This window comes from Narcine bancroftii, chromosome 14 (genome assembly GCF_036971445.1).
Source record: "Narcine bancroftii isolate sNarBan1 chromosome 14, sNarBan1.hap1, whole genome shotgun sequence".
NCBI lineage: Eukaryota > Metazoa > Chordata > Chondrichthyes > Torpediniformes > Narcinidae > Narcine > Narcine bancroftii.
Window position 1 is genome coordinate 43,860,589 of NC_091482.1, and position 25,582 is coordinate 43,886,170.

At 43.6% G+C, this 25,582-nt stretch overlaps 1 protein-coding gene across 7 annotated transcripts in view; it reads right to left on the reverse strand.

Moving 5' to 3' along the window:
• Nucleotides 1-25,582, reverse strand: part of prtga (protogenin homolog a (Gallus gallus)) — a 232,761-nt gene that overhangs the window by 34,305 nt on the left and 172,874 nt on the right. For all 7 annotated transcript variants that reach the window (XM_069911024.1, XM_069911022.1, XM_069911023.1 and 4 more), the window contains 3 exons: nucleotides 6,171-6,266; nucleotides 4,088-4,274; nucleotides 67-194 (listed from right to left, as the gene is read on the reverse strand). In XM_069911024.1, coding sequence (XP_069767125.1) covers nucleotides 67-194; nucleotides 4,088-4,274; nucleotides 6,171-6,266 — 411 coding nt within the window. The remainder of the gene's footprint in view (nucleotides 1-66; nucleotides 195-4,087; nucleotides 4,275-6,170; nucleotides 6,267-25,582) is intronic.

Sequence of the window (25,582 nt, forward strand, 5' to 3'; positions counted from 1 at the left end):
GTTTGAATCTGGGTAAAAACTTCTTAACCAGATGTCTGTGGTTTTTCTCAAGGTGACAGCCCTTACCTTCAGGTAACGTGAGCTGATAAACCACTGGGCTCCAAGGGCTGGAGAGCTGGTCTGCATGAAGACGTACTGCAAACTCGTACTTGGTGAAGGGTTGCAGACCATTCACGAGCATGTGTGTTTCAGACCTGCAGAAATAATACAAGATGTCATTATAAGAGAAGTTTATTTGGGCATGGTTTTGATAGCTGTATATGGAAAACAGGATCAACGTATTAGTTTGGGGGTTTCTTTGCATGTTAAGTACAAAATTCTAATTAAATGTGAAATAGTTGGTTCAGCTGGGCTGTGTTCTTGGAACAGGGAACCATCCAAATGGTTTCTCAAGTAAAAGTACCAAGCTGAAAATTAAGGATTAACATAACAGATGAGTAAGTATTCTGCTCAACTCAGCGACGCCTCCTGTAAAAATCCAACTACTTTCCTACGGATGATGCATTTCTCTTGCACATTTGTGTTTTTCCCTCAGCATCTGCAGACTTTCTTGTTTAAATTTTTAAAAATCCCATTCATGATTTTTGTATGCACGTGCAGTTTTCAAAATGATCACCAGTCATGTTTATTTCCAAACCTCCTGCAGTATTATCCTGATAAAGAATGCAGGATGAATTATATTGTGGCCTGTGTTGATTGTATTTTACCTATGGGAAGCTTCCAAAAGACTTGAAAAGGAAAATAAGTATTTTCTGTATTAACAGAATGCAAAGATGACATTCCAACAGATCCTGCAGCATTTGGGCTTGAACCCTTTGTCAAGGTATGAATTAAAAGCAGGCATGCAGCTGAATGAAACTGCGAGGGGAGGTGCACAGGGTTACAGGCACAAGGATTGGAAAGATCTGGACAGTGAAAGGGGAGAGGATAGCTCTGTGAATGGAGAGGGAATGGGGTGGAGAACTGAAGGAAAGGAGACTGGGGGTGGTGGAAGAGGGAAGGTGACTGGGGGGGGGGAAGAGGGAAGAAAATGAGGGGGTGGGGAAAGGTGTATCTCAAGGATGCATGCTTAGTCAGTGGCTCTACTCACTATACACCCTTGATTGTGTGGCCAGGCATAATTCCAATGCTATCTACAAATAACACCACGGTTGTCGGCAGAATCACAGATGGTAATGAGGAAGCATACAGGAGGGAGATAGATCAGCTTGTTGAATGGTGTCACGCCAACAATCTTGCACTCAATGTTAGAAAAGCCAAGGAGGATTGTAGACTTCAGGAGGAAATCAGGAGAACACGACCCAGTCCTCATCGAGGGGTCAGCAGTGGAGAGGGTCAAGAACTTCAAATTCCTGGGTGTCAATATCTCTGATGAGCTTCCATGTTGATGCAATCACGAAGAAGGCTCTTCAATGCCTAGACTTTCTGAGGTGTTTAAGGAGATTCGGTATGTCATTGAAGACTCTCAAAAACTTCTTCAGGTGGACCGTGGAGAGCATTTTGGCTGGTTGCATCACTGTCGGGTATGGAGGTGCCAACTCTCATCACAAAAAAAAACTCCAGAGGGTTGTTAACTTGGCCTGTGACATTACGGGCATTGGACCACTCCATTGAGGACATCTACAAGACCTGATGTCTTAAGAAAGACAAGGACCCTCACCATCCAGTCCATGCCCTCTTCACCATGCTACCATTGGGAAAAAGATACAGGAGCCTAAAGATGACCACTCAGCAGCACAGGGACAGCTTCTTTTCCATTGCCATCAGATTCCTGAACGATCAATAAACCAAAGACACTGCCTGACTTGACTTTTCCTGCACTATTTTTATTTCTTGTTGTAAGGTGGTTTATAAGAATGTTTGCATAACAATAAATTTCCTGACTTATTCATGTAATAAATTCTGATTCTGAAAGGGAAGAAGACAGAGGGATGGGGAAAAGAAGGAGACGGGGAGGGGCTTTGTGTAAATCTGAGAAGTCAATGTTACTGTCATCTGGTTGGAAAGTCCCCAGACAGAATACAAGGTGTTGTTCCTCCAATTTATGGAGGCCACAGACAGTTACGTCAGCGTGGGAGTGGGGCACAGAATTAAAATGGGTGGTCACTAGGAGGTCCGCACTATTGCCACAGACAAAGCAAAGGTGCTCAACAAAGCAGTCTACATCCAGTCTCTCCAATGTAGAGAAGACCACACAGGAGCACTGGATACAGTAGATGATTCAGACAAGATGGTTTCATCGTGCATCCTTGAATCAAGAATAGGTCATCAAAGTTATGACAAATACTATTAACGGACGATATAGATTACTCCACTATAATTTTTTATATCCTCAGAAATGAAATAGATGGAAACTGAATTTATCGGATCAATATGAAACAAAAATTGGAACTTTTTTTCATTCTATGTGGTCCTGTGCAAAGGTTAATCCTTTTGGGGTTTCTATTTAAAATTTTTACAATGGGTAATGGGGGTGGGTTTTCCTTTAAATCCCAAATTATTCGTGTTAGGTAACTTTGAAAGTGTCACCACTGAATTGTCAGATTCTGAACTGAAATTTGTTAACTTGGCTTTAGTAAGAGCAAAGAAATATTAATATGGAAATCTGATGTCTCACTAACTTTAGAGAGGTGGCATGCTGAAATTCAAAGTTGCATTCCTTTAGAGAAAATTACGTACAATTTGAGGAAAATATTCTTTATTTTTCCAAATTTGGGATCCTTATACTAGATTTGTGAAATTAAAATTATAAAATTAATTTTTATATTTTTCCTATTCCATGAAGTTTTTCCTGAAGAAATAATGATTTTATGACATCTCTGAGTGTCAACTGATGCAATCTGAATTCATTAAATGTGATTATTTTTAATGAAACATTTTGCATTTAGATTCTGGGATTATAATAGCTTTTTTTTGGGGGGGGGAAGGGTTTTAATTTTAGTAAAAAAAGTTTTTTTCATATATAGTTTCAACATATATTTGTTAACATTCTATTATATAGTTGGGTATATCATTCTCAATTACTTGTTGATTAAATAAAATATTAAAAACAATAGGGTCAACAGTTAAGAAAAGCTAAAAAAACCAAGACAACAGGCTAAAAATATTTTGTACTGGGCAACATGCCCAGAACGATGTGAAATGGCACTGAACCAAGTCTCCTCAGTACATGGTCGTAGAAGAACACGCAGATCCATACCACAGCAAACAGACCTGCTTCCAATATGACTTGATCACAGAATAAAAATAGTTCAGAATTGTTAAACTAAGGGTTGTTTAGTATCACATCATAATGAATATTAGGAATAAAAGTTTAAGGTAGTCATCCATAAACCCCCTGCTTAGTTGAAAGCTTCAGCCTGAGAGGTGTCCCAAGCCCCGATTCTGTGGAGTGTAAACCAGCTCTCTCAAAGGAGCCAGACCAGGAAGATGACTAGCACTTCTGTTATCTGACATGCTTATTTATCTGAAGATGAGATGGGAGAAGTTCAGGAAAAATGGGAATGGAAAGAGTCCACCTCCTTCCGAAATGGGATCTTCGAGACTGGAGTCTTTTGGATGAAAAGAAGAATTTTCTTATTTTATTTTTCCTTTTGTTATCATGATACTTGGATGTTACTGAGTGTATGGTCGGGGAGGGGGAGATTTGCACTAAGTTCTTTATCAGTCATCAGCCACTGGTGGGTGACCCACACCCAATTTTTGTTGAGGGGATTACTACCTTTTGGTAGTTTTTTTTTGGGGGGGGGTTTATTTTTACTTTTTAATTTGTGATTTTGTTTTATTGGAGGGCCTACATACGTTGATTTGAGTTTTTATATAAAGATATTTGCAAAGTCAAGAGTTGATTGGAAGGCATACAAGCTAGTCAATGCTTTGATGTGTCAAATAGCTTCCTCTCAAATACAGAGGCATGGTTTAATTATGGCACAGCCATCTCAGAAATTATGAACAAACTGGCTCTCAACACAATTTCTACGGTGTAAAAACTGACAAGCACGAAGCGACTGCAATTGATAAGATGCTGCCCTGCCATTTTAATTAATCAATACCCAATCTGTGCCTTTAGAGGCAGGAATCAACTTACGTCTGAAGGTACATGACCAGGGAAGCATTCTGCAGGCCCACAGGGTTACAGCGGACGGTGTAGTTGATCATCAGTGCTGCAGTGAAGGCTGGTTTCCCCCATTGTAAGGAGATGGAAGATGAACTATTGGCGTTTGCGTACAAGTGATGAGGAGGGGGTGGAGGAGGTGCCATGCGGTCCCGAACAGCTGTCAGAAAAAAAAGCACACATTACTCAGCCCGGTTAGATTTTAATAATATTTAAACACACAGCAATATGTTGTGAGATTAGAAATACTGTTTGCATTTTCATTTGACACCACAAAGTATATTATCTCTAGTTTTCAAATAAACCTGGAAAAGCAAAAAAAATATTTTGATAGTTAACAGCTGTATGCAAATTCGGGGAGAAGATGCTCAGAAGTAGCCAAAATAAACTGCACACTGATCTTCAAAACATCTGAATATAGAACAACTTAGTAGGATTGTAAAAATAAGATGCTGGGCTCCAAGAATATATAATTAACCTCTGCAGGGAAATCAACTTGCTCAAATAAGGCGCTGGGGTTTTGAAAGCATAAAAAAGTTTTGGGAAAATTCTGATGTTTTCATCAACTAAGAAAATTGAAAGTACTCAGATGCAAAGGGATGTGGGAGTCCTTGTGCGGGACGGCTTGAAGGTAAACTTGCAATGCTGGCACTCATTTCCAGAGGAGTAGAAAATAAGAGTAGGATGTGATGTTGAGACTTTATAAGGCACTGGCGAGACCTCACTTGGTGAACAGTGGGCTCCTCACTGACATTGTGGATAGTTCAAAGAAGGATCACAAGGAAGGAAAGGGTTATCGTAGGACAGGCTCTTGGCTTGTACTTGCTGGAATTTAGAAGAATGAAGGGGGATCTCAGTGAAACATTTTGAACATTGATAGATATGGACAGAGTAGATGTAGAAAGGTTGTTTCCCTATGGACAAAAAGGCACAACTTCAGGATTGAAGGGTATCAGCTTAGAACAGAGATGCAGAGGAATTTCTTTAGCAAGAGGGTAGTAAATCTGTGGAGTTCATTGCCACAGGTGATTGTGGAGGCCAGTCATTGTATCATTTAAGACAGCGATTAGCAGGTTCTCGATCAGCCAGGGTATCAAAGGTTATGGGGAGAAGGCTGGGCAGTGGGGCTGAGTGGAAATGGATCAGCTCATAATTGAATGGCGGGCAGGCTCGATGAGCTGAATGGCCAATTTCTGTTCCTATGTCTATTCATCAAAAGGCACTCAAAGGTCTGAAATAAATGGCTGGGACAGAGCTGCTATCCAATTTACGAAGAATGAATGTATGGATCCATATTTCTGAGATGAGAAATTGGATTTGGAATTGTGTGATGTTTCACTTCTCAGAGTACAGCCTGTTTCCTCCCACTTTCCAATGTCGCTTTTCCTTCTGAGAAATTTTCAGACAAATTCCACAAAAACAAACACGATCTGCTGGTGGTCAGGCAGCATCAGAATAAGAAAAAGAACGTTGACAATTCAAGCTGAAACCTTTCACAGAGGGTGGTGGGTGCATGGAATGGACTCCCAGAGGAGCTGGGTGAGGCAGAGACAGTTGTTTAAGAAAAAAAGATGGTCAGATTCATGGAAAGGACAGGCTTAGAGGGGTATGGTCAAACACAGACAGGTGGGACTAGTGTGGGTGGGAGATTTTGGTCAGCAAGGGAGGTTGGGCCGAATGGCCTGTTTCTACACTTTGTGGATCTGTGATGCTGCTTCCTCCAGCAGGTTGTGTTTTGCTTCAGGCATCTGTTTGGACGATTGGATGTTATTCTTATTAATGTCTAAACACTAGTATTTCATTTTCTTTCATAAGACACGCAGTCATGAAATACTTATCACTGAAGGAACTGGGTAATGGGAACAGGAAATATACTCTCCATCTCACCCAACCCCCTCCCGTGTCCACACCCCCACCTCCACTTCCAGATGCACGCCGCCAGCCCCCACCATCCCGACCCCACCTCCTCTTCCATCATTAAGCCTTTCAGGAATGGAGGTTACGGCGTTTACCACAGAGAAAAGAACACAAGACATTGCCAGCGCCAGTCACTTACACACACATGCTGGTGTGCTCACAGTCTGGTCTGCCTGGTAACCTTCTCCTAGATCATTGTATGCCAGTAAACGCATGTGATACTTCCTTCGAGGGTCTAAAAAAGAGAAATGAGAAAGTTTTGATATCCAGTGTTATTTTATAATCATTTCAGTATATTTGTTCAGACCTGGTTTGAATTCTCTCACTGTAAGGTACTGAACATCTCCAACCAGTTTGCACCTTGTACATCCTCACCTCCCTCACACCTCCATGTCAAGCATGAACAAGTCAATCACGCTTTTTACTTCGTACTCAACAACAGTGATGCCATATTCAAGGGCAGTGTCCAAACAGATTGTTTTTGCATTTTCTTTGTCTTCTTTCCTTCAGCTCTCCTCTCCATTCAGAGCCATCCCTCCTTCCCCCGCTGTCCTCTCCTTCCCTTATCCACCTACCTGTATTACCTCTCCCCCACCAACCATTTTATTCAGATACCTGACTACGTTTTGCTCACACCTTGATGAAGGGCTCAACCCCGAAACATTGGTTCTGTATTCTTATCTTTGCTGTATAAAGTCCGCTGTTTGACCTGCTGAGTTTCTCCAGTGTCGTGTTTTCACTTGATGCCTTTAATCAACCCAGTTTATCACAACAGCGTCTCCCCATCAGCAGCTCCCTCTGTAAACTCTGATACAATACAATTCATTTACTGCAGCAAACAAAGGCAGAACTTTTGGCCTCGCCAGAATCCTTTTGCCCTTCAAACTGTTTCTGTCAGAAATCCTGTCAGAAGCATTATACACTTCTGAGGGTTTCCTGGGCTGAAGAAAGTAAAAGATTTTCAGAAATCAAGCCAATTAGTATTCACAGCAATCAAGATCAAACTAAGAAACCACACTTAGCTTCTGCATTCTTGTCTGTATTTTTTCAATACCATTCTTCTGGGAAAAAAATGGAACAAAATCAAACCACAAACTAAAGCCCTGGGGTGACTGGTTTAAGAATCCTTTTACAAAACAACTTATCTACATGGGACCCCTGCTGACCTGTTGAATTCCAGAGGATGGCCACATTAACCATCTATCATACTGTCAAGCAGCTCAAAATGTCTGCTGGTCTGCTGAGTGGTTCCCCTGAATCGGTCATCGTTCCATTAAATGGAGACAAGCAAAGGTCTAATGTCAGCACAGAATTGCCCTTCCTCAGTGAGAGATAGGCTTACAGCAATGGTTTGCACAATGCATCTTAACACAGGGGGCCTCTCTTTGTAAATGCAACCAATTCATCACTCTGCAGCATTATAAAGTTTTAAGATTTTCTTTTCCAGAACCGCAAAGCAACATCATTTGGCACTTTGATGGCTTTCACACACAGTGTGTTCTGAAATGTGTATGGATGGGAATGCCCAGTTTAAAAATACTTTTTAGAAAATTCAAAATGGAGAATCTACTAAACGACCAGAAATGAAATAGGATCGGCCTCATTTACCAAAGAATACAAATACATTTATTTGACGAGTATAATGCTTAATGATAATTGATGTTCAGGTCTTTTAGATACAGCTGTAATATAAAAATGCCAAAATGGGATTATAATTAACAAATTAGCTCCAGAATTAATAAAAACATCTCCTCTCCACCATCGCATTCTTCCACCAAATCACCCACTGTGGTGCAGAATTCTAACAAGGTAGTTTCCACAACCTCCTGGCAGCTCTGAGCCCAGACAAATCAAGGCGATTTGTTCAGAATGCCCACGTCAGAATGTGTTCCAGCAGAGGTCACTAGATAGCAATCAGGAGCACAGAACTGGTTCATTTTGTTACTCTCTAGTCAGAGGCAGCTCATCAATCCTGAATCACCATTCTCACCCTCCTTCAAGGGTAGGACATGGTGATCTGGTCAAACAGTGCTCTGTACTTTATGTAGCAAATATAAAAGTACATTATCAATGTTTTGACCTTGAGCCCTTCATCAAGGTATGGAAAAATGTCGGCAGGCGACCACACACTCACCATTTTGTTCAGGCGCCTATGACCTTTTTCCATACTTTGTCATATAAAGGACACTGTTCGGCCAGCTAAGTTTCTCCAGTGTTGTGTTTTTCAGAGAATGTAATGGGTCCAGTGGCTGGCTGGGCCCACACCATCGGAGAAACCTTGGCTTGATTTCTACATGCAGCTGATGAACAAGTGATTATCAAAATGTATGGCAATAAGGTATATGGTGAAACTCATGGCGCCCCGATTAGTGCCACATTATTACAGCGCCAGTGATCCTGGTTCAAAACCCGTGCTGTCTGTTAGGAATTTGCACATTCTCCCATGTCTGTGTGAGTTTCCTCAGGGGCCCCTGGTTTAAATTTAATTAAAAAAAAATATTTAGACATACAGCAGTTACAGGCCATTTTGGGCCACGAGTCTGTGCTGCCTAACTTACACCCAATTAACCTACCACCCCCCCTCCCCACAAGTTTCGAACAGTGGGAGGAGACCAGAGCCCCAGGGAAAACCCACACAGACATGGAGAAAACATGCACCCTCCTTACATATAGTGCAGGATTTGAACCCCAGTTTCCAACCATTTCCTCCCAATCCTTGTGGGTTAATTGGAGTATTTGAGTAGCATGGGCCAGAAAGTCTGTTACTTTGTGCTGTATGTCTAAGATTTAAATTTCTGAAACTATCTGTCCTTGCCCACTCCACAAAGGCCTTCAGCTACAAGTGAAGGCAATGAATGATCAATACTTCCACAAGGCAGGAGGGTGAAGGCTCATTCCTCTGTGCAAGGAGAGGAATACGGGAATGCAGGACTGCGTTACTTGTTCTTCCAGTGGCTTTGGAGTGGACAGAACCTCTGTTTTTCTTGACATACGACATCAAAAGGTCTGAGAAGACAAATGTTAGGAAAATCTGGTCCATGCCTCTGTAAATTCCCTTTAGTTAAAAGATTAAATAATGAGATTGACAAATTATAGATTCCATAATGCAAAGTACTTGTAATTAGCTTTTAAATTAAATAAATGAATTATCTAGGATGGTTATTGGCACGTGAAGTGGTTTGGTGGTACACTTCACTGAAGGAAAAAACTTTAATGAAAAAGATTAAGAACAAAATTGTCCAACCAACATCGCTGTGTGGAAGAGCATATGGTTGAAACGTGTTGCAGTAGAAGCATTTTTACAGTCATTTTGAATTTAGACTTCAACAAAAATACCAGATTTCAACTAAGAAATTTCAGACACAACAGTGAAAATTACAATTATGAAAAGAGCTCCAAAACTAAATACAAAATCAGATAAAGTCACTTCCTCTCTGGACGGCAGTTCTCCTATTTCACTGCATTATTTTTGCTGCTGCTGTTAATGGATCATCTAAAACAAAAGCACATCGTTTGCTGTTTTAATGGTTTCTGGTAACCTTGTAGAGCATTTAGATCATCCCATAAAAGCTGAGAGCTACCACTTATCAGGAGATCCACTGCAGACCATTATTTATTGTGCACCATCTAACAGTGGAAACCTTTACCTTAAAATAACACAGCCTTGACAAGAGCCCCACAGAATTGATGCTGCAGTTATCATCTCCACCATCGAGACAAGTTTAATTAACTTAGCTGCAGATGATCTGCCCCCTTTACTATCTACAGCCTACACTCACAAAGGAATAAATATTTCTTACATTGGTTTTATCTGGTTCAATGTACCATTTTAAGAAGATACAAGCAAATAGCCAGTGGAATTTATATTGTGTTCAGTATGAAAGGCCAATTAGAATTATTCTCGAATTATTAAATTATAAGATTCAAGATGATGTAATAAAAAGTGCAATATTAAATGGAATTTGCTTGTGTCTAACACAAGGCAGGTTGGCTATCGGCAGAAACCGCCTGGTGTCCCTGAGTCAGAGACAGAGAAGCAAAAGAGAGAAGTAAATTGATATTTACTTTCCAATCAAGCTGGGCTGCCCCCTACTTTCAGTTCATCCAGGATAAACTAGGAAATAAAATAAACCTGTGAGATGGTAACAAAGCTTTCTCAGTAGAAGTACTGTTATGTCCGGGGGTTGAGGCTTGTCCCAGCCATTAGCCCCTTTCTCACTGCCAACTTTTTAGGAAATGGGATGTGCTTTTGGTAAGTTAACTCGGCCGGGCTCCGACACTTGCTCCCTCCATGTATCAGAGCCCAGTTGAAATCTACTTGCCCTGCCCGGTTATGTCATTTCACACTGCGTGATTTGACCCACGATATTGCCAGGTTAACTCAGATTTAATTGGTGGTGTGAAAGGAGATTTTGAATCTCTGGCAAAGAAATCTGTGTTCAAGGAAGTGAAACGGTAATTATTTGAACAGAGCTCGGAAGGAAGCGTGGCACGCCATGATAGGAATGATTGTGAGACACAGGACTCCCAAGTTGCAAGGTCAGCCTTTTTTAAGCAGGGACAAATTCCAAGTGGGGAAATGTGGACGGGTGGCTGAAGAGTGCAGGAGGTGGACTTTGCTGCAATGCCTGACCTTCCTGACAGAACACCTCTGACCACAGATCCATTAGGATGTGAACACAATTGGAGCAGGAGGCCACTTCATATTGATCAACTCCTCTTCTATTTTATTTCTCCATACACCTCAAACCACCAAGTATTCATCCATTTCTGCTTTAAATACATCTACTTATGATGGTGGTTCGACTTACGATTTTTCGAAGTTATGCTGGTTTGCCGTCTAATGAAAATACCTGCACCTAGTCACTTGGTCCTGTAGTTTCACTATTCGCAGCATGGTGCAGTTGGTGTGACAGTCATTATTGGTTATTGTGCAACAGCTGATGGATGTTTTATGATTAAAAATTGTTTTTTTTTCCAGTGTGGAATAAAAGGTGTTCATCACTTAATTATAAAATAGGTTTTAGAAAAGAAAACATCCCAACATTTACCCTATCAATGCCCTGAAGATCACCACTCATTCTTCTAAAATATAGGCACAAACTATTTAGTCTTTCTTAATACAATCATCTAATTCCAGGAATTGCCTTTGTACTGCCTCCAATGTGACTACATTTTATTAAGATAAGGGGCAAAACTGTCCGCAGTGTTCCAGGGGTAGCCTCATGAACATTCTGTACAATTACAGCATAACCTCCAGATTTTCAAACAGGTAAAGAATTGCTGGAGGAACTCAGCAGTTTGATATCATCAGTGGGTAGAAATAGTCCAAATTTCAGCGCTGGACCCTTCGAGGCTCGATAAAGGGTCCTGGCCCAAAATGTTGATAGACCTCCAGGAGTTCTTTGTCTGCTCAAGATCCCAGCATCTGCAGCTTTTCAGTTCTCTGGATCTTTTACATTTGCAATGAAGGCCAAACTGCTGTTGGCATTCTAAACCACTTGTTGGATCAACTTGTGAGGTTTCTACAATTCATTTGCGCTTAGCACACAATGTCCTGAGGGAGTACATATGGTAGTTCCTGTGGAATGGATGGAGTCCCAGGAAATCTGTCAAAACCATCGTGCCTCCTCGACAGAACTGACCAACAAACACCCAAACACCAAGATGGTGGCTTGGGCAAGGTCCAGCATGAAAGGTTGGTCAAGAAGATTCAGTCGCTTGGTATTCAGGATGAGGTAGTAAATCTGATTAAACATTGGCTTTGCAGGAGAAGCCAGAGAGTGGCCGTAGATGATTGCCTCTCTGAAAGAGTGCGATGAAGATTTGCAACCATGTTGCCCAGAATTCTTTCTTCTTTCTTTTTTTTCTTTGGCTTGGCTTCGCGGACGAAGACTTATGGAGGGGTATGTCCACGTCTGCTGCAGGCTCGTTGGTGACTGACAAGTCCGATGCGGGACAGGCAGGCACGGTAGCAGCGGTTGCAAGGGAAAATTGGTTGGTTGGGGTTGGGTGTTGGGTTTTTTCTCTTTTGTCAGTGAGATGGGCTCTGTGGTCTTCTTCAAAGGAGGTTGCTGCCCACCGAACTGTGAGGCGCCAAGATACACGGTTGGAGGCGATATCAGCCCACTGGCGGTGGTCAATGTGGCAGGCACCAAGAGATTTCTTTAAGCAGTCCTTGTACCTCTTCTTTGGTGCACCTCTGTCTCGGTGGCCAGTGGAGAGCTCGCCATATAACACAATCTTGGGAAGACGATGGTCCTCCATTCTGGAGACGTGACTCACCCAGCGCAGTAGGATCTTCAGCAGCGTGGATTCGATGCTTGCGGACTCTGCCAGCTCGAGTACTTTGATGTTGGTGATGAAGTCATTCCAATGAATGTTGAGGATGGAGCGGAGACAGCGCTGATGGAAGTGTTCTAGGAGCCGTAGGTGATGCCGGTAGAGAACCCATGATTCGGAGCCGAACAGGAACGTGGGTATGACAACGGCTCTGTACACACTGATCTTTGTGTGTTTCTTCAGGTGGTTGTTGTTCCAGACTCTTTTGTGTAGTCTTCCAAAGGCACTATTTGCCTTGGCAAGTCTGTTGTCTATCTCTTTGTCGATCCTTGCATCAGATGAAATGGTGCAGCCGAGGTAGGTAAACAGGTTGACCGTTTTGAGTTCAGTGTGCCCGATGGAGATGTGGCGGGGCTGGTGGAACTGAATTACAGGGGAAGGTTAACCAGGTTAGGGCTTTATTCCTTGGAGTGTAGAAGAATAAGGGGAGATTTAATAGAGGTATTTAAAATTATGAGGGGGACAGACAAAGCATTTTCCCGCTGAGGGTAGGCGAGACAAAATGGGATATGGGTTAAGAGTTAAAGGGGAAATGTTTAGGGGGAACTTCTTTACACAGAGAGTGGTGGGAGTGTGGAACAACCAGCTAAACTGGTGAATGCAGGTTCCATTTTAACATTAAAAACAAAAATTGGATAGCTACATGGATGGGAGGGATATTGAGGGTTGGACCAGGGAGCAGAGACCCAGCGCTCCTCTGCAGGGATCTGCCGCCCAGTCCAACTACTGATGGCTCCACATAAGCTTTATACAGCCTGTTAAAGGAGTTACAATCCTGTGTCTGCAGCGCCTGGGCTCAAGATGGTGTCGCCAATGTTCAACAGTAGCCTCGAGGGGTTGCAGACACTAGGGAAGCTGAAGACTGGCGCAGGGCACCAGAAAAAAGAGAACACCCTCCATTTAAGAAGGAGAAGCAAAGGAGACAACCTGAGGTGAGGAACCCAGTCTGTAGGCTGCTGGTAATGGTGTCAAAGGACTCACACCAAGCATCGGGTTACTGGAGAAGGCTCAAAACCACCAACATTTAAAGATAACTTGAATAAGTTCACCCAAGTCATTTGGGTGATATGGTTAGTGTAGCAGTTAGCGTGACGCTATTTCAGTGCCAGCGACCTGGGTTTCAATCCCGCACTGTCTGGCTGTTCTCCCTGTGTCTGCATGGGCTTTTCCTGGGTGCTCCAGTGTCCTCTCACCCTTCAAAACATACGAGGGTTTAACTGGGGTATTTGGGCAGCATGGGCTTGAGGGCTAAATTAAATTACATTAACTATCCCACTGTTGATCTCAAAAATTTAAAACCCAAATTAGCATAAATTAGAGTGAAAATATTAATGGAATAAAAATACAACGTTGGCATCAACCCAACAGTGTGGAGAACTGCCCAGGGACGCCCCACAATAGGAAGGACAATCCAACCCGGCCAGTTCCACCCCCCCTCCCCCCCATGCCCAGTGACATAGTGGAAGGATCGTCGATGATGCTATCAAACAGGTCTCGCTCAGCAATCACCTGCTCACAGATGATCAGTTTGAGTTCTGCATAAGTTGCTGTGTTCCCGATTCACTACAGCCTCGGTCGAGTCCACGCTGCTGAAGATCCAGCTGCGCTGGGTGGGTCACATCTCCAGAATGGAGGACCATCGCCTTCCCAAGATCGTGTTATATGGCGAGCTCTCCACTGGCCACCGTGACAGAGGTGCACCAAAGAAAAGGTACAAGGACTGCCTAAAGAAATCTCTTGGTGCCTGCCACATTGACCACCGCCAGTGGGCTGATATCGCCTCAAACCGTGCATCTTGGCGCCTCACAGTTTGGCGGGCAGCAACCTCCTTTGAAGAAGACCGCAGAGCCCACCTCACTGACAAAAGGCAAAGGAGGAAAAACCCAACACCCAACCCCAACCAACCAATTTTCCCCTGCAACCGTGTCTGCCTGTCCCGCATCGGACTTGTCTGCCACAAACGAGCCTGCAGCTGACGTGGACTTTTACCCCCTCCATAAATCTTCGTCCGCAAAGCCAAGCCAAAGAGAGAAGAGACAGCCTCGGTCCAAACATGGGCAACGGAACTAAACTCCAGAGGTGACGCGAGAGGAACAGCCTCGATATTGAAAAGCAAACTGCATTGTTCTTGATTGCAGGGGGGGGGGGGGGAGGTTCCAATAACATCCTTGGTTTTTGCAAGAATATCTTTTCCCATGTTGTGAACATGAAATGCTTCCAAGACTAGAAGTGACCCAATCTTTCACCTGGAATGATTCGTGGGCCCCACCTGGTGGGAAGGGAAGGAGTCAGATGTTGAATCATCAGATGTTGAATGCATAGGGAGGTGTCCTGGGGTTGAGAACGGAGGGTGGGAAATACAGAATGGGGAGAGGGGAAGAGGTGACTGGTAGTGGAATTTTGGAGACACAGGTGCTGCTGGAATCTGGAGCAAAAAAGCACTGCAAGTCAAGCAGCATCTGTGGAGGTAAAAGAAAGACTGAAGTTTCAGGAAAAGACCATGCATTTGAACCAAGAGAGGAGGGGGAAGATCATCAGGTGAAGAGGTGGGAGGGAGAGCTGAAGCAGGGTTAGGAAGGTGATACTTGGAACATGGTGAGAGGTGCAACCACCAGAGAGATAAAATCCACCAGCTGCCACAGATTTCCACCACCAGTCATATCTCCTCCTGCTGGGACCACTCTCTCCATGACACCCCAACTCCCATCAGTCTGCTCATCTCTCGCTGATCCCTGGCATTCTCCCTCATCTCTGCACCTACTCCCTCACCATCTCCCAGGGACCAGAGCCCTCCAAGTTGAAGCAGACGTGTACCTCCTGTAACCTGACAATGCATTTGGTGCTTGTGATGTGGCCTCCTTCACATTGTTGAGGCCGTGTAGATAAGGGGAGGTACTACAGAGCCTCAGCCTCTGTTCACGATCACCAACCTGAGCTCTGAGCTGCTACCATTTCAACCCCCATTCTCACTCCTGCACTGACCCATCTGTCTGCTGCCTTCTCTACTGCCTTAGGGAGGTCACTCAAACATGCAACAACAACTCTTGTCCCACTTGGGTAGACGATGAACAGTGAATTTTCCAATTTCAGATCACCTTTCCTTTCCCATGCCCACCAAGATTCACTCTCCTTTTCATCCCCTACCATTACTGAGATTACTCTCCCATTCGTTCCATTGCCCATCACCCTCCCACCTGGTTTCTTCTGTCCCTTACCCCACCCTTGCCTGGTTCCAGTCTCCATCTTCCCCCTTCCCCCAGCTTCCTGCATTTTCCCCAATTCTTTTCCCGTTTTCAGCTCTAACCCACCACAGGCTAAAATTACAGCCTAAAATCTCCCCTCTCCATCTCCCACCTCACCAGATCCACCTATCTCCTACCCCTCCCCCACCTTCCACCCCATCCCCTCCTAAGTTTATACCATTGTCCCACCACATATTCAGCCCTGACAGGCACAACCCAAAATGTTGATCGTCTCTTGTCGCCACGGATGCTGGCCGACCTGCTGAGTTCTTAAGCAGCGGTTTGTTTCTCAGTGGTGGGATCAGCTTGAAGATGGGGAAATGGCAAATGATAAAAGTTGAAGGAGAAGACTACTGGGGTGGAATGCTGGGGTTTTGTCCTGGGGGAAAGAGGGTGAGAGAAGAGGTGCAGTAAACAGAGGAAGAACCTTAAAACATTACAGCACAGAAACAGGACTTTGGCCCTTCTAGTCCATATTGAATTATTATTGCACTTAGTCCCATCGACCTGTACCTGAACCATGGTCCCCCACACACTATCCATCTATTTTCCTGTGATCTCTTAAATGTCAAAATCAAACCCACATCTGCCACCTCTGCTGGCAGCTCATTCCTTACACCACCTTCTGTGTGAAGAAGTTCCTCTTAAACAATTCACCTTTAACCCACAACCTCTATTTCTTGTCTCACCCAACCCCAGTGGAAAAAAGCCTATTTGCATTTACCCTATCAATACCCCTCAATTTTGTACACCTCTGTCAAATTTCTCCTCATTTTTCTATGCTCCTAACCTGTTTAACCTTGCCTGCCACTCAGTTCTGAAGTCCTAGTAAATGTGTCTGCCCTCCCAGAGAGGAGAGCTTCAGCCGCGCCACAATGGCAGAGGGGAGGCATGCTTCAGGAAGGAGGTAGCTGGTCGAACACTTCATCACTGGAACAAATGCAATGGAAGTGAAGAAACAGGGAAAATGCAAGTCAGTTTTTAACATGGATTTCTTTTCTAAAATAAAGCATATTCAGTAAAACATGATAATTACTGGCTAGGAGTCAACTGCAGTCCCATTGTGCTGTCCCACGGCACAGGATATTCAATGTCCTGGAGGGACAAAGTGTGAACATGAAAAAATGTTTGGAAAAATCTAGGTTTTAACCTTAATGTGTAAAATAAACTGTCCAGAGCCATCTCAAGCAATACAGGCTCACCGGCTTTGGATCTTATTCCCAAGCCCATGCAAGTCACACACAAGCAGGCGAAACTTTTCCCCATTCACTGTGCTTCAAAAAAAAATTCACTTTGTGGGATCCTGAATGGAATTCAAAAATTATGGATCTGACTTTTTATATCAAGTTCTTGCTATCAGCCAGGGCAAAGTTTAAATTCTGAAACTTAGCAAAGCACATCTTGGTTTTGATGGAGGGGGCTTTTTTGAGGGGGGTGGGTGGGCTGAGAGAGAACAGTGGGAGAAAGGAAAACAGTGCACACTGGTCGGAGCTCCATTACTGATGATCATTCATTGAAGTGTTTGATGGCTCAGATATGTTAATGTCGGACAGAGAACAGGTCTGACCTCTGTGACCTCGCACCTCTCCATCCTCACTGCCAAATGAGGAACAGCTCATTTAGCAGGGGAACGGAGAATGGATGGCATTTACCAACAGCAAGGCCCAGGGGTGAAACACAAGGCACGGACAGGCTCTGTTCCAATGTTGGGTGAGAGTGCACAATTGTGTTTTCACAATGAATGGCCCACATGATGTCTGTGCCTTAACCACTGGTTCTGATATTTATTTTCTTTCTCAGAAGTTCAGCAGCACCGAGCGCATTGCAGTTCTCAGCAACCTTCCCGTCACTCGCAATCCAAACATTGGATATTCATACACAAATGTGCAGCAGAATCTCAGCAAAGGATATCCTGTGGACGCTGCATGACTTGCCTTGCACTCAACTCCAGTGTTTGCAGACTTTACTATCTGATTTCAGGTTAAAACTGCCAGACTGAGGCCACCCACACATTGGATGCCACCTTTCCCCATTCCCTTGCTGACAGGTGTGTCCATGGTCTCATGCACCTGTAAATTGGAGGAACAGCAGCTCATCTTCTGTCTGGCACCCACCAACTGGATGGCATTAACACTGACTTTTCCAGTTTCCATTAGTCCACCACCCCCGCCCATCTATCCCTCTGCCTCCTTTCCCCCAGCTCTGCATTCCCAGAGCAACACCCCTCTCCCCCTATCAATTCTCACCTCTCCCATCCTCCTATCCATGTCCAATTAACACCTGTTGCCTGTCGGCCTGTGTTCCTCCCCCTGCCCTTCCTTCCCTCCTCCCCAGCCTTTTAATTCAGGCATCTGTCTGCTTTTCACTCAGACGATGAAGAAGTGCTTGGGCCTGAAATGTCAGCAACGTATCTTTACCTCTTGTGGACGTTGCGAGTCCGGCATTTCTCTGTTTTACTACAATCGCAGCATCTGCAGACTTTTGTGTTTCCCACCTGACTTTCGTTCCATCACTGTTACACCCCGAGGATCTCACATGGAAGTGAATCAAAAGCAGGATTTTGACCTCTCTTGTCCCTAGTTCATAGACGATGAAGCCACATATCCACAGGCCCAGAGATCGGTGTCCATGCAAAGTCTCGTTTGAGGTATTCAAAAAATTGCCCCTTTCTATTAGAAATTATTCTAATCTCACCCTGATCAAGCATGCAGGATATTGTCTAGATTGGAAAATAAGTCTTGTGAGGCAAGGTTAGCAGAGCTGGGACATTCTCTTTGGAGTGAAGAAAGATGAGAGACTAAAAAATTCTTAAGGTGGACAGCCAGTGCCTTTTTCCCAGGGCAGGAATAACAAACACCAAGGGACTTGTGGACAAAGTGAGGGAGTAAAGTTTAGGGGTAAGTTTTTCTTAAAACACAGAGTAGTGGGTGCCTGGAATGCCTTGTTCAGGGTGGTGGTGGAGGCTAAATAATAAGGGGCATTTGGGAGACTCTTTGACAGGCATATGGATAAAAGAAAAATAGAGGGTTGCAGGGAGGTGAGGGTTTTTAATAAAAAAAGGAATATATAGGTCAGCACAACATCGAGGGCCAAAGGGCCTGTAGTGTTCTAACTCTAAAACTTTTCACTTCGACACTTCAGCTTACAGCAAGATATGGTGATGTGAATAAGAGTCCAAATGGTTATACAAATGTCGACAATGTAGTCAACGTTTTACTTTTGACGTTATCCCAGGAACATCTAGGGGGTCAAATAAGTAGTTAGTGGTCATTTAAAAGTTGCACCAATGTGTCAGTAAGGATTGTGGCGACTTGCCAAGGGCATCATTAGTGGCAAATGTTTGCCGACCATTTATTTCCAGTGACAAGCTGTAAATAGTTTTGCTTCAAGAGACAAGCAGTTCCTTTCTCTGTTAAAAATGTTTGCAAATCTCAAAAGTTCTTCAAAAGAAATGAGCTAGCAGGTCACCGGTGAGGGCATGAGGGGAAAAATGAATCTGGGGTCAAAACCATGGAGAAAATGTTTTTCTCCCCTGAAGGGTCATTCCATTTGCACTGCCCTTCATTCTGTGGCGATAAGACAAAGGCTAACCTACTGAAAAACCAGACCTCTCCATTCTGAAAAGGTCCCCTCTGGGACCAGGCAACAGATAAGGGCTGGCTAGACAAGACAAAACAGTGCCTGAACAGAAAATTTATAGCCAGCGTCTTTTAGCTTTGAGTACTTAATACTAGATGGGGCTTATCCCAGCGAGGCATGCAAAATTCTAGCCTGTGATCCAGGATAAAGTTTTGTCTGAAAGCAAAAAGTTAATGCCTTCGATGCTGTCCAGTTCCGAGTGAGCTCTGCATACATTGTCCTGCAACAGTCTAGTGGCTAGCCTGCCAGGGTGAAGGAGTGCCCCCAGCGCTTTCTCAGAATACAATAACGCTGCAGCAATTATGCAGGAAAGAATTCAACCATGCTGGATGGTGACATCTGGGCCATGCCCTTTGACACACTTAGAATCTGCCTCGGCTAAAGGGCTGCTTTTGAAGCAATTGGGAGACAGAGATCTGGGGGTCTGTAAAGGGTGTGGTGACACAACAAAGCCAAAAGCAATGTATGATGTTACAGAAACCCCCTAAAAGGCTCATTTTCCAAACTACATTTGTAAATCCAATGCTCATAAATTTAGGTGCTGACCATCAGCTTACAAGTTTTAAAGATCCTTTGTTTGTAAAAAAAATTGAAGCAGTTCCCACACTTTACAGCAATGTTAAAATTGTGGCTAAATGTAAAACGACAAAGCTGGAGAAATTCAGCAGGTCAAATGGTGAACTTTATGTAGCAAAGATAAAGATACAGAACCAACATCTTGGGTTTGAGCCCTTCATCAAGGTATGAGCAGAATGTTGGCAGGAGCAACAATGAAGACGGGGCATTTTGCTCATACCTTGATGAAGGGTTCAAGCCTGAAATATTGGTTATGTATTTTTTTAGACATACAGCACTGTAACAGGGTCATTTCAGCCCGCGAGCCCCTGCTGCCAAATTACACCAAAATAACCTACAACCTTCGGTACATATCGAACATCAGAAGGAAACCCGGGTAAACCCACGCAGACACAGGGAGAGTGTACAAACTCTTCATAGCGCTGGATTCGAACCCCAGTTCCGATCGCTGGCGCTATAACAGCTTTGCCTTCATCTTTACTACATAAAGTCCGTTATCTGACCTGATGAGTTTCTCCAGCATGGTGTTTTTACTTCAACTACGGTGTCTGCAGACGTTCATGTTTTACTTGTGGCTAAATGCATAAGTTCATACACATAGTGGTTACGTTCCACTGACTTCCAGGTGCCTGAAACTAACACTCAGTCCATCTTTAACAGCTACCCAAGCTCAACAGGCAATGGTCCGATTAGCACATTACATTTGCATTTAAGACACAAAGGAGATTGCAACAAACGGGCTGGAAGGGGAAACTTAGAGGATGCTTCACAGAGTAAACCAAGCTCCCCTCTACATCCTGCATCAACAAACTGAATTTGCCAACTTGAGTAAATTAGGTTTAATTGCTGCTCTTATTGTAAATCCTTCCACTTCTTCTGTGGTCACCTGACGTTTATGATTTATTTGTGTAATCCTGCCTATCTCAAGCCTTTGTTCTGCCCCTTTGAAGGCCTTCAGGTCAAACACTCCCCCTCCCCACCCCCATTCCCAAAATAAATGGTTCCTTGTCTCAGAGAAGCAGGGTTTTCGTGGAGGGAAAGAACAACAAAGATAGCAACACGAAAAATCATTTCGAGTGGCCAAGAAGTGACAGAATAATTTGTCAAGATTCAAGTAACTTGCAAAATGTACAGCCACAGAGGACCAGGTAATATTTCAGCAAGCAGCCACTGAAAATAAACTCCGTCTTGTCCAAAGAATGCCTTCAGGCCCAAAAATACATTTTCTTCTAAAATAAACATGGTCTATGAGTTTTTCATGGGTTAACTACCATTGTGACCTTGTAATAGAATGAAAACTCATATTTCTCAAACTGGTTAAATTAAGGCAACAACTTTGTGCCTACAACAACGGACAAGACCGTTGCACACAACCATTCCAACTCAACTTTATTTTCAACAGTACCTTTGCTCTCTGCAGTCGGGACTATTTAATGGCTTAGCATTGCTTTTGCACAGAATCTGTCAAGCGTATTTCAGCTTTTTTATATAAGAGATCACCTTACCAAGGTGATATTACAAAGAAACTTCAAACAAGCTTTCATAAACATTTCTTCTGTAATACTGCCTTGAACTGACCCAAACGAACCTGCAGCTGACGTGGACATTTACCCCCTCCATAAATCTTCGTCCGCGAAGCCAAGCCAAAGAAGAAGAAGAAGAAAAAATTATCTTATTGTTTTGATGTTGCACCTGGGAATTGCCAATTCAGGTAGCTGAGAGATCTGTTCAATGAATCTGGGGCCATCGCCAACACACGATCATGTCCTCCACTGCACTGGTGGCTAGTGATACCATGATCCGATGGACAGAGAAGACCTTCTTCCACAGCAGTCTAGGAGAAGTGAAGGGCTGTTCATACTTCCCAAAGCCTTCAGGCTCCCATTGGCTGTTTAGGTTAACATTTGCCAGCATTTGGAATTAAAGGGACATTTTAAGGGCACCACTGTTGATGTAGTGGTGAGCGCCATGCCTTTACAGCGCCAGCGACTGGGACTGCGGTTCAAATCCCTCGCTGTCTGTAAGGAGTTTGCACATTCTCCCTGTGCCTGCGTGGGTTTTTCCCAGGGGCTCCAGTTTCCTTGCACTGTTCAAAACTTATCGGGGGTTGTAGGTCAATTGGGTGTAAATGGGCAGCAGGGACTCATTGGATGGAAGCTCCTATTACTGTGCTATATATCTAAATTTGATGGAAGCACCTTTTACTGTGCTGTTTATCTAAATTTGAATTTTTTTTTAATTCAGCAGAAGGAGGGTTGGCGTGAGATAGTTTTCATTAGCACATTTTACATTTCCAAATAGAAACTGGACAGAAGATGGAAGAGAACATAGGAACAGAATATCTGTGTCATAATGCCAATTTAAACTAATCCCTTCTGTGGGTCTTTCTCCCTCCATTTTCTATCTCTTCACGTGTCTGCTTAAATAGTCTAAATACACCTGAGATCGTCTGATCTCGGAAACTAAGCAGGCTCAGGACAGGTTAGTACTTGGAGGGGAGACCGCCTTGGAACACCAGGTGCTGTAGGTTTCTGTGAGGGGTGCTGGACAAAGTGGTGACTTTATGTCTACCTTGTGGAAGTCAGAAGTTAATTTCATGTACATAGCATTCTAAATATAGCATTACATGGCAATAATGAAACCTTTACATGATGTTATCATATTTACTTCCACCACCCCACTGCTAATGTGTTCCCAGCACGGCCACTCTCAAAAAAAACTTCCCTCATTTATCACCTTTCAAGGAAGACAGGGGCAGAATTAGGCTATTCAGCCCATTGAATCTGTTCTGCCATTCAAATCACAGCTGATGTATTTTCCCCTTTCATCCCCATTCTTCTACCTTCTCCCTTACTCATTAAAAAACTATTAATCTCGGTTTAAATCTACCAATGACAGCCTCTAGCTGAAGAAATTTCTCCTCATCTCTGTTCTAAAGCCATGTCCTTTGGTTCTGAGGCTGTGCCCTAATGCTGGAAACACCTCCACATCCACACTATTGAGCCCTTCAAACTTTCCTCCCCTGCCCTTAGAGCTATGCCCTCTAGTATGTTACATTTAAACCCTGGAGAAAATAGCATCTTCCCTCTCATTATTTTACACAATTCTATCAATCTCTCTTAGCCCCTAACTCTGGAGAAAAAAAACTGAACTTCGTCCAGCCTTTGCTTGTAGTTGATACTCTCCAATCCTGGCCATTCCATCTCTACCTACTCCCATTCTTACCTTTCTCTCCAACCTTCCACCACCCCTCAAGCAATCGCCCCATCCTGTCTAGTATCTCATCTTCTCTTAGCCACTCCCCCCACCTTGATGAAAGATCCCAACCCAGAACATTGTCTGACTCACTGAGTTCCTCCAGCTTCAAAATGTTTGCTTGATGTCCTGGTGAACCTCCTCTGCACACTCCCCAAAGCCTCCACATCCTTCCTGTAATGCATCAACTAGAAATTCATGCAGTATTCCGAATGTAGTCCAAGCAAAGTTTTGTATAAACCTGCAACAACTGCGAGAGGGTGCCAAGGGCTCAAAGCTAAAGGCTTCCTGATCGTATCAGAGGCTTGGATCTGGAGCTTGGGTTGCCGATGGATCAAACCGGAGTTCATGCATTTGCAGAGACAGTGGGAGCACTGGAGGCCAATCCACAGACATTCAATGACTCTGAAGGGACTCTCTAACGTTTCTCTGTCTGTAAGGGGTGCCATGCAATTTCTGCTCATTGTGAATCTTTGTCTGCCTTATTGTAGACTAAATGCAATTTCGTGCAATATACCTTGATGAAGGGCTCAAGCCTGAAACGTTGGTTATGTACCTATCTTTACTACATAAAGGACACTGCTTGGTTGACCTGCTGAATTTCTCCAGTGTTGTGTTTTACTCATGCAATATTACATCTGTTTTATTATACGACAATAAAAAAAACTCTAATCTTGAACATGCCTGACCAACTTTTATATTCAATGCCCTGACCAATGAAGCCAGGCATACCATACACCTTCTTAACCACCTGTCCACTTGTGTGGCCACTTTCAAAGAGCTATGGCCTCAGAACAACATCCCTCTCTTCAACAGCACTCCTTAAGAATCTATTTAATGTTAACTCTAATACCCCTGAGAGTAAAGCCCTCCAAAAGGCAGTGGACACAGCCCAGGACATCACAGGCAAAACCCTTCCCACTATCAAGAACCTCTATGGGGAACGCTACCGTCAGAGAGCAGCAGCGATCATCAAGGATCCACACCACCCATCACACGCTCTGTTCTCGCTACTGCCACCAGGGAAGAGGATTCGGTGCCACAAGACTCGCACCACCAGGTTCAGGAACAGCTGCTACCCCTCCACCATCAGACTCCTCAACGACAAATCCAATCAGGGACGCATTTAATTGTGCACATTGATTTGTTTGATTCTTTCTGTATTGCAGTTTGATTTATATTGTGTAGTTTTTTTTACACTAAGTGGTAATTCTGCCTTGTCTACGGGAAAAAGAATTTCAGGATTGTATGTGACGTTATATTTGTGCCCTGTCAATAAATCTGAAAGTTTCCTTTTACATTTGAAATTAACTGAATAGCTTATGACAAAACAGAATCTATGATGCAAGTAAACCAGCTGACGGACTTTACCATCAAACAAGAAACCCTGCAAATATAGGAAATTTTAAATATAAACTGAAAGTGTTTTTAAATGGAAAACATTCAATGGGTCAGGCAGCCTCTGTGGGAAAAAAAGTGATATTGCTGCATTGGACCAATCCTGGGGGTGAGAGGGTTGTCCAATGAAGAGAGGACAGAGAGTTTGGTGTTGTGTTCTTTGGATTTTAATGACATTACAATTTTACTTTTTTAAATTTAGTGATACATCACAGTAACGGCCTTCAGCCCATGAGCCTTCATTGCCCAATACATCCACGTGACCAATTAGCCTCCCAACCATGTACGATTTTAGAGGGTAGGAGGAATCCAGACTGCTGGAGGACTCCTGACCCTGCAAAGAGACCCCCTCCCCAAAGTGACCCACGCAGACAAGGGGAGAATGTACAAACTCCTTCCAGATGCGTTGAATTTGAATCCATGCACTACAAGATCCAAGCAGAGCTGGACAGGATAGATGTTGAGATGCTTTCAATTGAGGGAAATTCACATTCATGGGATATTGCTCCAAAATAAAGGGTGAATCAGTTAAAACTGCATAGACGTTTCTTCTCTCAGAACATTGTGGATTTCTGGAATTCTCTGTTGCCAAGACTGTTAAGACTCATTTAAATGTGTAGATGTCTTTTAAAGATTGAGGGTTCTGGGGAACTGGCACATGAAGAGGGGCTGAGGGCATCATAGGTCTGCCCTGATCATATTGAACAACAGGTCAGGTCAGAGGGGTGGAATGGCCAACTCTTGATCCATTTTCTTATGTTCTCAGTGGCCATGCAACTGTGAAGCCACAGGTGATTGTCCTGTGCCCATGTGCTGATCATGATGGTGTTCTAACACCAGCTGATTGGTATCTGTAGCTCAAACATCTCTCAACATTGCACGTCACAGAAATGACGTGGGGCCATTTACTCTCAATCAACACAATTATGCTTAGTATGTTCTACTAAATCATTTCAGTTGTTGGTGACTTTTTAAATATTGAACAATGCCTAGATATTGAGACCCTGGACATCCCCATTTACAGCTAGTGAAGCTAGCAGAGCATCATCTGCCCAGCAGGAGACCACTGTCAATGCTCCACACTGCAACGCAGTCGAAT